At 50.0% G+C, this 13,082-nt stretch overlaps 1 protein-coding gene across 1 annotated transcript in view; it reads left to right on the forward strand.

The window, feature by feature from the left end:
- The window catches only part of HCK (HCK proto-oncogene, Src family tyrosine kinase), a 42,538-nt gene that overhangs the window by 10,363 nt on the left and 19,093 nt on the right, over window positions 1-13,082 (forward strand). The window contains exons 2-5 of the mRNA XM_039237744.1: window positions 6,632-6,746; window positions 9,896-9,938; window positions 10,274-10,373; window positions 10,836-10,934. Of these exons, the coding sequence (XP_039093675.1) occupies window positions 6,633-6,746; window positions 9,896-9,938; window positions 10,274-10,373; window positions 10,836-10,934 (356 nt within the window). The 5' untranslated portion in view covers window position 6,632. The remainder of the gene's footprint in view (window positions 1-6,631; window positions 6,747-9,895; window positions 9,939-10,273; window positions 10,374-10,835; window positions 10,935-13,082) is intronic.

Here is a 13,082-nt window from a genome sequence, read left to right on the forward strand (position 1 = left end):
CTTGAACTGGCTCAAGCAGAAGAGGGATATTACTGGAAAGTCCACAAACATATCTGCTTTAGGAAAGGCTGGATTCAAGGGCTTGGGAATCTTTATTTCTCCATTTCTTGGCTCTGCTTTGCAGCTCTTCTCCCGCCAAAGGCCAATGGATGATTCTCATTGTCCAGGACTGGGTCACACATCCTTCTCTGTTACTACAATTCCGATTCCAATTGACCAGATTGGGCCAGAGGACCGGGGGCGGGGGGCGGGGGAGGGGGCTGTTCTCAGAAGCAGAGGGAGCAGAGACTGTGCAGGAAAGAACTATAGCTGTCCCCTTCGGAGAGCTTATCCAACACCTCGCTTCATGTTTGGAGAAACTGAGGCCCAGAGAGAGGCTGGGACTTGCCTGAGCTTACACAATGAGCTGGTGGTAGAGGCGAAACCAGAGTCCAGGGCTCCTTGGCTCCAGCCCCCCGATAGGCCTCTGCTTGACCCTTTTTAAAAGCTCCTTGAAAATGGTCTCCCTCCCTCCCTTGGGCTTCACTCTTAGCATACAAGAGCAGTCTCTGGGGCTCTGTGGCCTGCATGGGGTGACCGTGGGAAGCTCCCAGGGCAAGCAAGCTGAGCTTTCTCAATTCCCTTCCATGTAGGGCCTACAGAAGCTGAGCGGGGAAGAAGTGAGTTTCAGTTTCTAGGATTTGGGCAGCGACCTGAGGAAGTGCCTTTGCGGGGGGTCAGCAGCTCTGAGCCAGTGCGGGGCCAGGCCGGCAACTTCTGCTCTCTGAGCCTGCTTTCAAACCACAATTAGACAAGAATCGCGTGTTCAGAGGTTTTCAAAAGCCTTTAACATCCCCGTCACATAGGACGTCAGGCCAAGCCTAAGAAGCAAGGGCCTCCTATTTTACGGGACAGGAAATGAAGTTCAGGGGAAGTGACTTACCTAAGGGCACATAGCTAGTCAGGGGCAGAAGCAGGATCTGAGCCTGAGCATTCTGACCGCGAGTTCAGGCCCCACTCCACTCCACTGGCGGATCTCACATCTTAGCGTGTTTAAGAATCTCCCGAAAATTGTTAGAGATGCAGAGTCCAGGCCCTCATCCCCAGAGACCCTGGATCATTCAGTCCAGATCATGGCATGGAGAGATGTGAGAAGCAGTGAGGACTATTGGGGTATGAACGGTAAAAGTCCAATTCATACTGTATTAGACCATTGAGAATTGATTTGCTTATGCACTGGAAAAGTCCTCAGGTCGGCAAGCTTCAGGCATAGCTGGCTTCAGGTGTTTGTACATGTCTTCAGGAATCACTCTGTCTTCATTGCTCAGCTCTGCTGTCCTCTGTGATGGCCTCACACAACCATGGTCCCTTGCTTCAGGATGTCAGAATGGCTCCCAAGAGCTTCAGTTTCCTACGTCTACACCTACATCTACATTTATATCTGCAATCCTTATAGAAACAGAGTGCCCTTTTCCTAATCTCCCCACTAAAATCCCAGGGCCAACTCTGATCGCCTCAGTTAGGGTCACTTACATACCTGTAACTGACTCAACCACCATTGGTTGCCAGGGGGACACAGAATCCTCTGATTGGCCAGACCTCTATCAAGTGGTCAGTCCCTGAAGGCAAGAGTGGGGTTAGCCTCCTGAAACACCTTGCACTGAGTGGGAGAAGGCTGGCTTCTTGAGGAAAATCCCGGTGCTGTTATCAGAAGAGGGAGGGATGCTGAGGAAACAAGAGCAAAAGGTGTTCACTGCTTCTCGACTAGCATGATTGCACAGTTCATCTGGGCCTTGTTGAAACGCATGTTCTGATTTGGGCGATGGGGTGTGAGAGTCTGCATCTCTAACAGTATCTCTGCGACGCTGCCGCTGGTCCTCACCCTAATCACACACAGTAGCCAGGCATTCTGTTACTTTTTTTTCTCTCATTTTTAAAAAATTTTTTATTTATTTCTAGGAGAGAGAGAGAGAGAGACAGCGTGAGCAGGGGAGGGTCAGAGAGAGAGGGAGACACAGAATCCGAAGCAGGCTCCAGGCTCTGAGCTGGCAGTCAGCACAGAGCCGGATGCGGGGCTCGAACCCACGAACCGTGAGATCATGACCTGAACGAAAGTCGGATGCTTAACCGACTAAGCCACCCAGGCGCCCCTTTTCTCTCATTTTTTAAGCATTTGTTTCTTTTTGGGAGAGAGGGAGAGACGGAGCATGAGCAGGGGCAGAGAGAGGGGGCGACCAAGAATCCAAAGCAGGCTCCAGGCTCCAAGCTGTCAGCACAGAGCCCAGTGTGGGGCTCGAACACATGAACCGCGAAATCATGACCTGAGCCGAAGTCAGAGGCTTAACCAACTGAGCCACCTAGGCGCCCCTATATATCTTTTTTTTTTTTAAGTTTACTCATCTATTTTGAGAGAGAGAGAGAGAGAAAGAGTGCACAAGCAGAGGAGGGACAGAGAGAGAGGGAGAGAGAGAGAATTCCCAAGCAGGCTCCACACTGTCAGCGTGGAGCCCAATGTGGGGCTCAAACTCGTAAACCATGAGACCATGACTTGAGCCAAAACCAAGAGCTGAGGGACACAGGTATATGTAGGAGCAGCAATAATGGAAATGTTCTATGTCTGTGTCATTCGATACAGTAGCTTTGAGCCCCAGCCACTTGGCTATGGAGTACCTGAAACATTGGCAAGTCGTAATGGAGGTGAGGTGTGCTAAGCATGAACATACACACTGGGATTAGAAGACTTAGGGGAGAAAAACAAGTATAAAATATCTCACTGATAATTTGTAACTTTAAAAAAATTTTTATTTTTGAGGCATCTGGGTGACTCAGTTGGTTAGGCGTCCAGTTTCGGCTCGGGTCATGATCTCACGGTTCGTGGGTTCGAGCCCCGCGTCGGGCTCTGTGCTGTCAGCTCAGAGCCTGGAGCCTGCTTTGGATTCTCTGTCTTCCTCTCTTTCTGCCCCTCCCTGCCTCAAGCTCTGTCTCTCTCTGCCTCAAAAATAAATAAAGACATTAAATTTTTTTTTTAATTTTTAAGCCTAGGCCCAACGTGCGGTTCAAACTCAACAACCCTGAGATCAAGAGTTGCATGCTCTACTCACTGAGCCAGCCAGTGACTGGTTTAAGTAACTCGCCCCTCATTGAGCATTTTTATATGGGTTACAAGTCAATCATTTTTCACATATTGGGAAAAATAAACGTATCGTAAAATTAATTCACTTGTTTCTTTTTACCTGGAAAAATATGGCTGTAGAAAATTTTCAATTACGTACATGGCTCACATTACATTTCTAGGTCTGGTGGTCATGAAAATGAGCATGCCTGAGACCATTCTACACCAGAATAGTTCTCCTGGTTTAGGGGGACTGTCACATTTCAGGCAAATTTGACTCCTGCCAGCATATCACTTTTTAAAAATAGTATTTTATTGTGCAAAAGTTGAACTAATGGGAACTTCCTATTTTAAAAAGTTAACTTCTTTTTAAAAAATATTTATTAGCTTTTGAGAGACACCGGGCATGAATGGGGGAGGGGCAGAGAGAGAGGGAGACACAGAATCCGAAGCAGCCTCCAGGCTCTGAGCTGTCAGCACAGAGCCTGATGCGGGGCTTGAATTCATAAACTGTGAGATCGTGACCTGAGCCAAAGTTGGACGCTCAACTGACTGAGACACCCAGGTGCCCCTAAAATGTTAATTTCTTAAGGGGTGCCTGGGTGACTCAGTCGGTAAAGTGTCCAATTTCACCTCAGGTCATGATCTCACGGCTTGTGAGTTCAAGCCCCACATGGGGCTCTGTGCTGACAGCCCGGAGCCTGCTTCTGATTCTGTGTCCCTCTCTCACTTTGCCCCTCCCCCATTTGTGCTCTGTCTGTCTGTCTCTCAAGAATAAATTAAAAAAAAAAACTTTAATGGGGCGCCTGGGTGGCTTAGTCGGTTAAGCGTCCGACTTTCGCTTAGGTCATGATCTCGCGGTTTGTGGGTTCAGGCCTGGCGTCGGGCTCTGTGCTGACTGCCAGCTCAGAGCCTGGAGCCTGTTTCAGCCTGTGACTCCCTCTCTCTCTGACCCTCCCCTGCTCACGCTGTCTCTCTCTCTCTCCTAAAGATAAATAAAAAACATAAAAAAAAAAAAACTTTAAAAAAGCTAACTTCTTAAGTGTTGCTGTACCTCTAAGCCTCTAAGGTCAGAAGAATTGTCATCTGTTTTTGCTTTATCCCCCAGGGCAGGTCAGCGGTTGCTAGTAAACAGAATTGGTTATGGGTAACATTTTCTGTAGTGCTTGCTCTGTGCCAAGAACCTTTACATTTATCAACGCATTCAGTGCTCACCACCCCCCTGTCACCATCCTTTCTTAGACAGAGGTGACCTTGGATCATGCGCCAACATGAGGACCTCAGAGACCTATGGCTCAGGACCCTGTGGCCATCTTGAATATGTAAACTGATGACATAAATGACATTCAGTAGGTCGTCAGGGAAGCCCAGGGAAGCCGAAGGACCTGTCCTGCATCCCACAGCAGTGTTCTTTCCAGAACACTCTTCTGTAATCAAAATATATGCAATGTGATATTATTGTATCCCATACAGAACCACACCCTATGCGTCTTATTTCCAGAACTCTAATACATACGTAACACAAATCAAAGAAGGGTGTTTTAAATGCATGCAAGTACATTATAAAGCAGTGATTAATTGTGATAATTTTTCAAATTAATGATCCAGCACCCCAGGAGTCTGAATCAAGTCCTTACTTTATCCCCAGTGGGCAAATGGAGCTTAAGTCTTAAAGTGGTAAATCGTTGCCAGTTCCCACCAGGACAGACAAAAGCATCCTTGTGAATAAAAAGAATCTTTTTTTTTTTAAAGTAACTCCACTAAGCCTAGGAATATGGATGTTTTTTCCTTAAGCCACAAATGTGTTTATTTTACCCAGATAAGTATAACTGAGTTCCAATTGCCTTAGAAAAAATGTGTAATTGTGCAGAGATGAGGAAAACAATTACTCTCTTATGTGGATGTTTATGGCTTGTCTTCTCAACAAATACATGTGGGCATTTTGAGATAAGAAATAAAACATTTCTGCCACTTTTTACGACTAAGTTTTGACTCTGATCGGGTAAACATGTTTTCTTTAAGTATCTTTAAATTTCATGAACCCATTGACGAAGTCTGTCAGCCTTACCTCCCAAATGTCCCCCTGAATCTGTCCATTGCTTACCTCCTCCATGGTCACCACCCCAGGCCAGGCCACCACCGTCTCAGGCCCGAACTCCTGCAGTGGACGAGGTCCCCTGCCCTGCCTCCTACAGTCCATACTCCTCACCCATGGCAGCCATTATTTGAGGTGCAAATGAATCTTGTCCTCCTGGTTAAGACTTTACATGGTTTCTCATCATCTTTAGAATCAAATCCAGATTGCTCACTGGCTGTAAAAGGTGTGGCAGCCTTGTGCCGTACCACACTCCTCTTCCATGCCTGTGATGTCCAGCCACACTGGCCTCCTCTCAGTGCCTTATTCTCTCTAAGCACATTCCAGCCTCAGGACCTTTGCACTTGCTGTTTCCCTCTGCCTGGAACACTGTTTCCTCGGAGTGTTACACGACTGGCTGTTTTGTGCCGTTCGGATCCCGGGTCTGACGTCACCTCCTCAGACACAGGTCTTCAATCATCCTGTCTACAGTAGCCCTACACTGTTGTTTTCTAGCACATCCTTTTGAATTGTCCTCACATGGTTCACTACATTTATCTTGTTATGTATCTGTTTACCTGGGTTTTTTTGTCTGTGTCTCCCGTTCATCTCCAGGGTGAGCTCCATAAGGGCATGACCTTGCTTGTCTTATTCGTGGCTTTGAAAAATATGCAATAAATGTTTGCTGGGTGAACAAAGGAGGGAATGACCAAATAAACCTGCAACAGAAAGAAAAGAAGGAAGAAAGAAAAAGAGAGAGGGGGGAGAGGAGGAAGGAAGCTTGTGTAAGGCAATTATAAAATAATACTAAGGAATATGATGCCTTGACTATTATTTAGCTGGGTTGTTTGAGCCATACAATGTGACTTCACCTTGGACATTTCATATAAAATGGTAATATGTAATAATAGTGTAATTTCACTTTACTGTTTGCTCTGAGCCCCACGCTGGGCTGAGTATTTGCCCACCTACATGTTTTCTCATCCTTCCAACATCCTGCAAGTAGGCTACATTATTATTATCCTCATTTTGCTGATGAGGAACTGAGACTGGCGAGCATGGCAAATGACAAGTGAGACGTCGATGGGGTGGAGGGATCGCGTGTCCACTCAAGGCTTTCTGATCCCAGACCCGTGGCGCCTACCACCCGCACTGCTCCAAGGCTCTGCGTATTGAATTTTGATGATCCTCATGACTCATTCTCTGAATAAGTTCCCCGGGGCAGGGGTCCTCGGTAGCATGACTATGACACCTTGTCAGCCCTGTGTGGGTATGTGGCAGACGTAGATGTGGGGAAACCCAGAAGTGGAAAGGGCAGAGTGAGTTCCTTGTGGCAAGGGTGGGGTGAGTGGGGCTGGCGGGGGTGGGGGGGAGACGGGGTAGGAGGCCTAGAACTCAGCATCCAAGCCTCCCCTGTGTGTGGGGCTCGGGGCAAGCTGGGCTCACTTCCCTTCTCTCTGCTGCAGGATGGGATGCATGAAGTCCAAGTTCCTCCAGGACAGAGGCAAGGTCTCGAAAACGGAGCACAGTGCCCCGCACAGCCCTCTGTATGTGCCAGATCCTACGTCTGCGGGCAAGCGGGTGAGTGGGGGGAAGAAAGGGAAGTTGAGTAGCCTGTGGGCTGCCTTAACATCTTCTGGTTTTTCCAAGGGTGAGCAGGGCGTGTTTGGGTTGGCATGGAGGTTACCCTTGACCAACAGTGCCCTAACTCCGGGATACGTCTGCTCCGAGTACGCAAGGCAATGACATCACTCCTGGTTCTGCTGCCCAGGCTCTGGCCTCTCATCCTGGGCACCAGGGACCAGGTCCTAGAGGGCACGAGAGAGGCCCCAAGCCTGGGCAGTAGCATCAGCAGTGCTGAGAATTATGAGTGACCCGGCTAGTAACAACAGTTGAAGTAGTGACAGTAATAATATAGCAATAACCGTGATAACAATTGTAGTAATAATAGTAACAGCAAGAACAGTAAATAAGAGATTCTCTAGTGGTCATAGTAGTAGAGGTATTTGCTTCCTTGCCTTCTGCTGAAACAGAGCTTATGCTGAACCAAGCACTAGCCTGAGTGCTGCACGATTACCAACGCCTCAGAGCCTCACCGTACCCCTAGGTCACGGTTTTTATTATGCCCGTTTTACAGGTGAGACACAGAGCTTAATAACGGGCTGAAGCCCACAGGGACAGTAAAGGGCAGAGACAGGATTCAAACCTGGGCAGTGCAAGTTCCCGGCGGTGGGAGCGGAAGCCAGATGGCGTGAGGAGTGGTAGTAAAGGGCGGTAACAGTGGTGACGGCGGTAGCGGTGGTGCCTTGACAGTGGAGCAGGGTTCTCGCGCAGAGAGTTGTGTCGCCAAGGCTTTTTTCCCAGGAAGCCTCTTTATTCGCGCCGGCACCGCTCCGTTGGGTTCGTCCCCGAAGAACTGAGTCCCGAACACCACGTGGCGTAGTTTTTAAATATATTTTCTGTTTCTTTGTCTCCCGTGTGTGGGACCACACACAAACATGTAGTCTGATTAAGTGGTCTCGTGTAACAAGGTCAGGAAGGATGTTGTCATGTAGGCGCATAGCCGGGTTACCTTGAAGTTGTTGTTGTTTGTCTCCTTGGGGAGAGGACCCTACCACGACAGTAGTGCCACGAGCCACGTAGTTGTGATAGTAATAGAGAGCGGCCATATTAGTAACGGTGGTGTTGACAGGACACTACCTGTAATGGTGGTGACGGTACTAAGGCAGTCCCAGGCACCGGTGAAGCGTTTCTGCATCCTTAGTCCTCACCGAAAGCTGTGAGGCAGGACTTAGGCCACTTGAAAGCCACTGTAGCTAAGGCTCGAAGAGGTGAAATGCCTCCCGGGGGTCATCCAGCTGGGCAGCCACAGAGCCGCGTCTTTCTAACCCCAGGGCTGGGGTTCCGTCCATTCTGCGGTCCATGCCCTTGTCTGAGGGCGTCTAGGGAAGCACGGCCTCTGCTTGCTGTCTCCAGAGGTAGGGGCGAACTCCTTCCCGGGGCAAGCACTTAGAAAGTTCTTCCTCAGACTGAAGGGAAGCCTATTGCCTCATAACCCTTACTTCTTGTTCCCAAATCTACCCCCTATCCCCGAGCAAATACATCTACTCCCTGGGCCCATGACAGCCAGTAGAGAAAGGCACAGGTTTTATCCCAACCCTCCAATTCCTTCCAAATCATTTTCCACTAGACACAGGTTCCTGGCCTCTCGCCATTCTGCTTGCCCTTCTCCAGCATGCTGTCTAGAATAGGACTAATTCTGGGAATGGGCGGGTAATGGTATAATCACCTCCCTCCCTCTAACACTTGACCTCTATTAATACAGCCTGAGATTGCATGAGCTTCTCACACCAGTAATGTTCTGAAGTGACATCCTAAACCCTAAGTCACTCCTAGATCTGTTCTCTCCTAACCTGTGTGGCCCTGGGCCCTTCCTGTGGCTAGGGTTCCAGGTTCTCTGAGGCCCTGTAGCTTGGCACCCATGGGAGGCAGAGGGTTTTTTCCCACCAGTTTTTGGTTGTCTCCTGAGCATCAGATTTAAGGGATGCTATTATCAGCCATTTGTTGTTCTCCTGCAGGGTATTAGTTCAGTGTTAAGTTAGGAAGTGTTCTTTTTTTTTTTTTATTTATTTCTAGGAGAGGGAGAGAGAGAGAGACAGCGTGAGCAGGGGAGGGTCAGAGAGAGGGAGTCACAGACTGAAGCAGGCTCCAGGCTCTGAGCTGGCAGTCAGCACAGAGCCTGACGCGGGGCTCGAACCCACGAACTGTGAGATCATGACCTAAGCGAAAGTCGGACGCTTAACCGACTAAGCCACCCAGGCGCCCCATGGAAGTGTTCTTTAGAGAAAGCGTTCCCAGGCCAAATCCATTTATAAAACACTGGGCAAAACAGGCTCCTTTCTTGTGGGAGTCCTCAGAACTTTTATGAACCTTAATGGACTTTGTGAATCTCCCCAAAAAGACATACTTATCATCGTTTCCCACACCTGTTTCTGTAAGTTCACTTAAGTGCGCAACACACAAATACATTCCCCTTAAAAAGAAAAGTCATCAAGCCACGGTTAAAGCTACAGTTTCTTCTGATCAGTGTCCCCTGTCCCCAGAGGCATCAGCTGTTGTCAGTTTGGTGTGGACCCTCGCAAACCTTTTTCCACGAATTTACACTCACACACATACAGTAACGTGGGCACAGAATGTATTTAGGATGTGTGCGTGTGTGTTCTGTATAAATGTATCATGTTTATCCTTCTGAAGAACTCGCTTTGTTCACTCCACAATGTGTCTTTAAGGTCTCCTTGCTCCAGGAATGCAGTTCCACCTGGCTAAGGGCTGTTCAGAGCTGCTACCACAGTGTAGACGCCAGTTCCCCTCTGGATGAATGTTTAGGTTCTTTCATGATCATAATGGCACCTTTACGCATGGAACATACTGGTAGAGCTACAGTTTCTTCAGACGTCTCTTAGAAAACACTGATCTGGACCAACCCCTTCACCATATGTCAAGGTGGAGGGAACAGCTGGTGTCCCCCAGTATGGCCAAGGCCACAACCCAAGCCACCTGGACCTTTGTGGTCCCTCTAACGTGCCGTGTGACCTTGCATAGGTTCCCAGCCCTCTCAGGTCCTTCTCCCGTGACACGCAGGGCTGGGATGACATCCTTCTTGCCACAGACCTCCTGCGGCCCCCCACACACTGTTGGATTCATCCCCTTCTTCCATTTCTTCCCCGCAGCGGCCTGGCAACAGCAAGGACAACCCACCAGGGCCACTGGAGGGTAAGTATTTTATGTAGAGGATCAGGCGGGGCTCTCAGCCAGAGCTTAAGGCAAAAATCCCAAACAGTCAAAACCACCCTTGCAAATCCTTTAAGTTGCTCCCAGAGTACTTTGCACAGGCTATTTTGTGTCTCTTACACTGTCCAGGAACACAGAGAAAACCGCTTTAGCTTTAAACTCCAGAATCCTGCCCCACACGGCAAGATACTGACTTGCACCATGAGTCAGACCCCTCCGTGGCGCCGGGGCTGGGTGCTCGTTGTTGGGATGGGAAACCTCGGGGCTGTGGCGGTGCCCAGAGAAAGACTCGCCGCCCCGTGTCCCTCTCCCGGCAGATCCTGATGACACCACCGTGGTTGCCCTGTATGACTACAAGGCCATTCACCACGAAGACCTCAGTTTCCAGAAAGGAGATAAAATGGTGGTCCTGGAAGAGTAAGTTCCCCACTCCTAAGACGTAGCTACCTCCAGTACTCAAGCATGCGCTCCTCTGCGCTTCAGTAAAGAACCTGATAGACTATCTTTCTGAAAAAGTCTACTTAGGGGCACCTGGGTGGCTCAGTTGGTTAAGCATCTGACTCTTGGCTTCGGCTCAGGTCATGATCTTGCAGTTTTGTGAGTTTGAGCCCCACGTCTGGCTCTGCACTGACAGCACGGAGCCTGCTTGGGTTTCTCTCTCTCTCTCTCTCTCTCTCTCTCTCTCACAGTGGGGACTGTCGTAAAGATCCCTTCCCTAATCATGGAGCAAGAGCTGGGGACCGGGACAGTTGTCGCCTTGACCTTTACCCTGTCGGCTTCCTGGGGGTGGGGTGTATTCTAGGCCAAGGCTGGGGTGCCCAAGAGGAGCGGGGGGATTCCCTCTGCTCCCTGACGCCTCTGCTCCCTCGTGTCCCTCAGGTCTGGAGAGTGGTGGAAGGCTCGATCCCTGGCCAGTGGGAAAGAAGGCTACATTCCAAGCAACTACGTTGCCCGTGTCAATTCTCTGGAGATAGAGGAGTAAGTATTCCACTTTTCCTGCCCTACAGAAGGCGACGTGGGCTGTATCAGGTTTGTTCCCGCCTCGGGGCTTTTGCACTCACTATCTCCCTTCTCTGACACACTCCTCTGAGGGATTCTTGCTTGCCTGGCTCCTTCCCAGCCTCCATGTCCAGAAGAGGCCTCCCTTGACCACCCTGTCTCAAGTAGGTCCCCTCTGGGCCTCTGTCTCTTGTGGAGACCTGTTTTATTCCCTCTGAACACCCCCCGCTAGCCAAAACCATCCTGTCCCGGGGCGCCTGGGTGGCTTAGTCGGTTAAGCGTCCGACTTTCGCTTAGGTCATGATCTCGCGGTTCGTGGGTTCGGGCCCCGCGTCGGGCTCTGTGCTGACTGCCAGCTCAGAGCCTGGAGCCTGTTTCAGTCTGTGACTCCCTCTCTCTCTGACCCTCCCCTGCTCACGCTGTCTGTCTCTCTCTCTCCTAGAAATAAATAAAACATTAAAAAAAAAAAAAAACCCATTCTGTCCCTGTGGCACCTTCCCTGCCTGTGTCCCCGCCAGAATGGGAGCAGGGACCTTGCCTGTCTGTGACTGCATCCTCAGCACACACTGGCATGCAGTAGGTACTCAATAAATGTTGACTGAAGTACACGGTCGTGCCAAGGATGGCCTTCTGAGATGCGAGCCAGCCCACACGCTTGTTCGGTCACCCTACATTCGGTTCATTCGATAAATACGTGCCTGCACGTCACCAACTCTGGGCCAGACGGGACTGCAAGACCCAGTAAGATGCACCCCTGCCCTCAAAGAGCTCCCTGCGACCCCGCGTGCTTGGCTGCACGCTCTTCTTTGTGTCTGTTCTGACTCTGAAAACAGTTACACGCCATTCGTGCATCCAGCAGACCCCCGTTGGGCGTCCAGCAGCCCCGTGCCGGGGACACTAGGTGACTCAGACAGGGTTCCTCCCTGCAGATGTTCACAGCGTCGTGGGTGAGCCTGGCGAGTGAAAAGACCGCCGTGCCGCAGGGCGACGAAAGGTCCGATTCAGGACGAGCCATTCCAAAAGTTAAGAAATGGCAGTCCCTACGGTTTTATCTCCTCTGCCTCCTCCCTCTGGCTAGACGGTGTTGACGGTTTGAAATGCTGACCTGTAAAAAATGAAAATATTTGGGCTTTTTTTCCCCATCTTAAAGTCACACCCTTCTTAGTGCACATGAAACCTCTTTGCCTTGTGAAGTTTCCCTTCTCGAGGCGGTGAGGAAGACCCCTCTCCTACCATGGAATCTTCTGCCCTGGACCACCCCGCTCCCCCACCCCCTTTCCTTCTTCCCCCTTCTAGGCTTTCTCTTGGCACGTCCAATGCTCTGCTCCCGGACTCCAAGATCTGAACACTCAGCGAATCCCTGTACCACACCTCCCAGCAGCCTTGGAGGAGGCATGGCCGGTGGCACTCCTCAAGGTCAACAGACTTGCCAAGTGGAAAAGGCAGGGTGCAGACAGCGTGCACGATGGGTTATCGTTGGCAAGTGAGAGGGATAACCAAAATGGTGGTTCTCAAACTTGAGTGCATCGCCATCACCGGGACGGCTGGTTAAAATGCTAGTTTCTGCTTCAGAACTTGGCCTCTCCGACACGTTCTCAGGTGAGGCTGAGCCTGCTGTCCAGGCTCTCACCTTGAGAACCACTGACCTAAATGGACACAGCAGTCTTGCAGAGTTCTTGTATCTGCGTCCAGAAACTGCTAACAAAGGGTGCCTTTCGGGAAGGGCAGTCATGGGCATTGGGAAGCAGATGGGCCGGGGATCTTACTTCCTCTCCCGACTTGAAATAAACAATGCTTTAAATGTTTCAAAATGCAAATGGTGGGGAAGGACAGAAGAGAGTGAAGTCTCCCTTCCACCCTTGTTCCCAAACAGCCACTTCCCCTCCCCAGAAGTAACTAGTTTAAAAAAAATTTCTTTAATGTTTTATTTATTTCTGAGAGAGAGAGAGAGAGAGAGAGAGACAGTGCGAGCAGGGGAGGGTCAGAGAGAGAGGGAGACACAGAATTCGAAGCAGGCTCCAGGCTCTGAGCTGTCAGCACAGAGCCTGACCCGGGGCTCAAACCCACCAACCGTGAGATCATGACCTGAGCCAAAATCGTTCGCTTAACCGACTGAGCCACCCAGGC

The sequence above is a fragment of the Hyaena hyaena genome, unplaced genomic scaffold, assembly GCF_003009895.1.
Source record: "Hyaena hyaena isolate Hyena2069 unplaced genomic scaffold, ASM300989v1 scaffold_131, whole genome shotgun sequence".
Taxonomy (NCBI): Eukaryota; Metazoa; Chordata; class Mammalia; order Carnivora; family Hyaenidae; genus Hyaena; species Hyaena hyaena.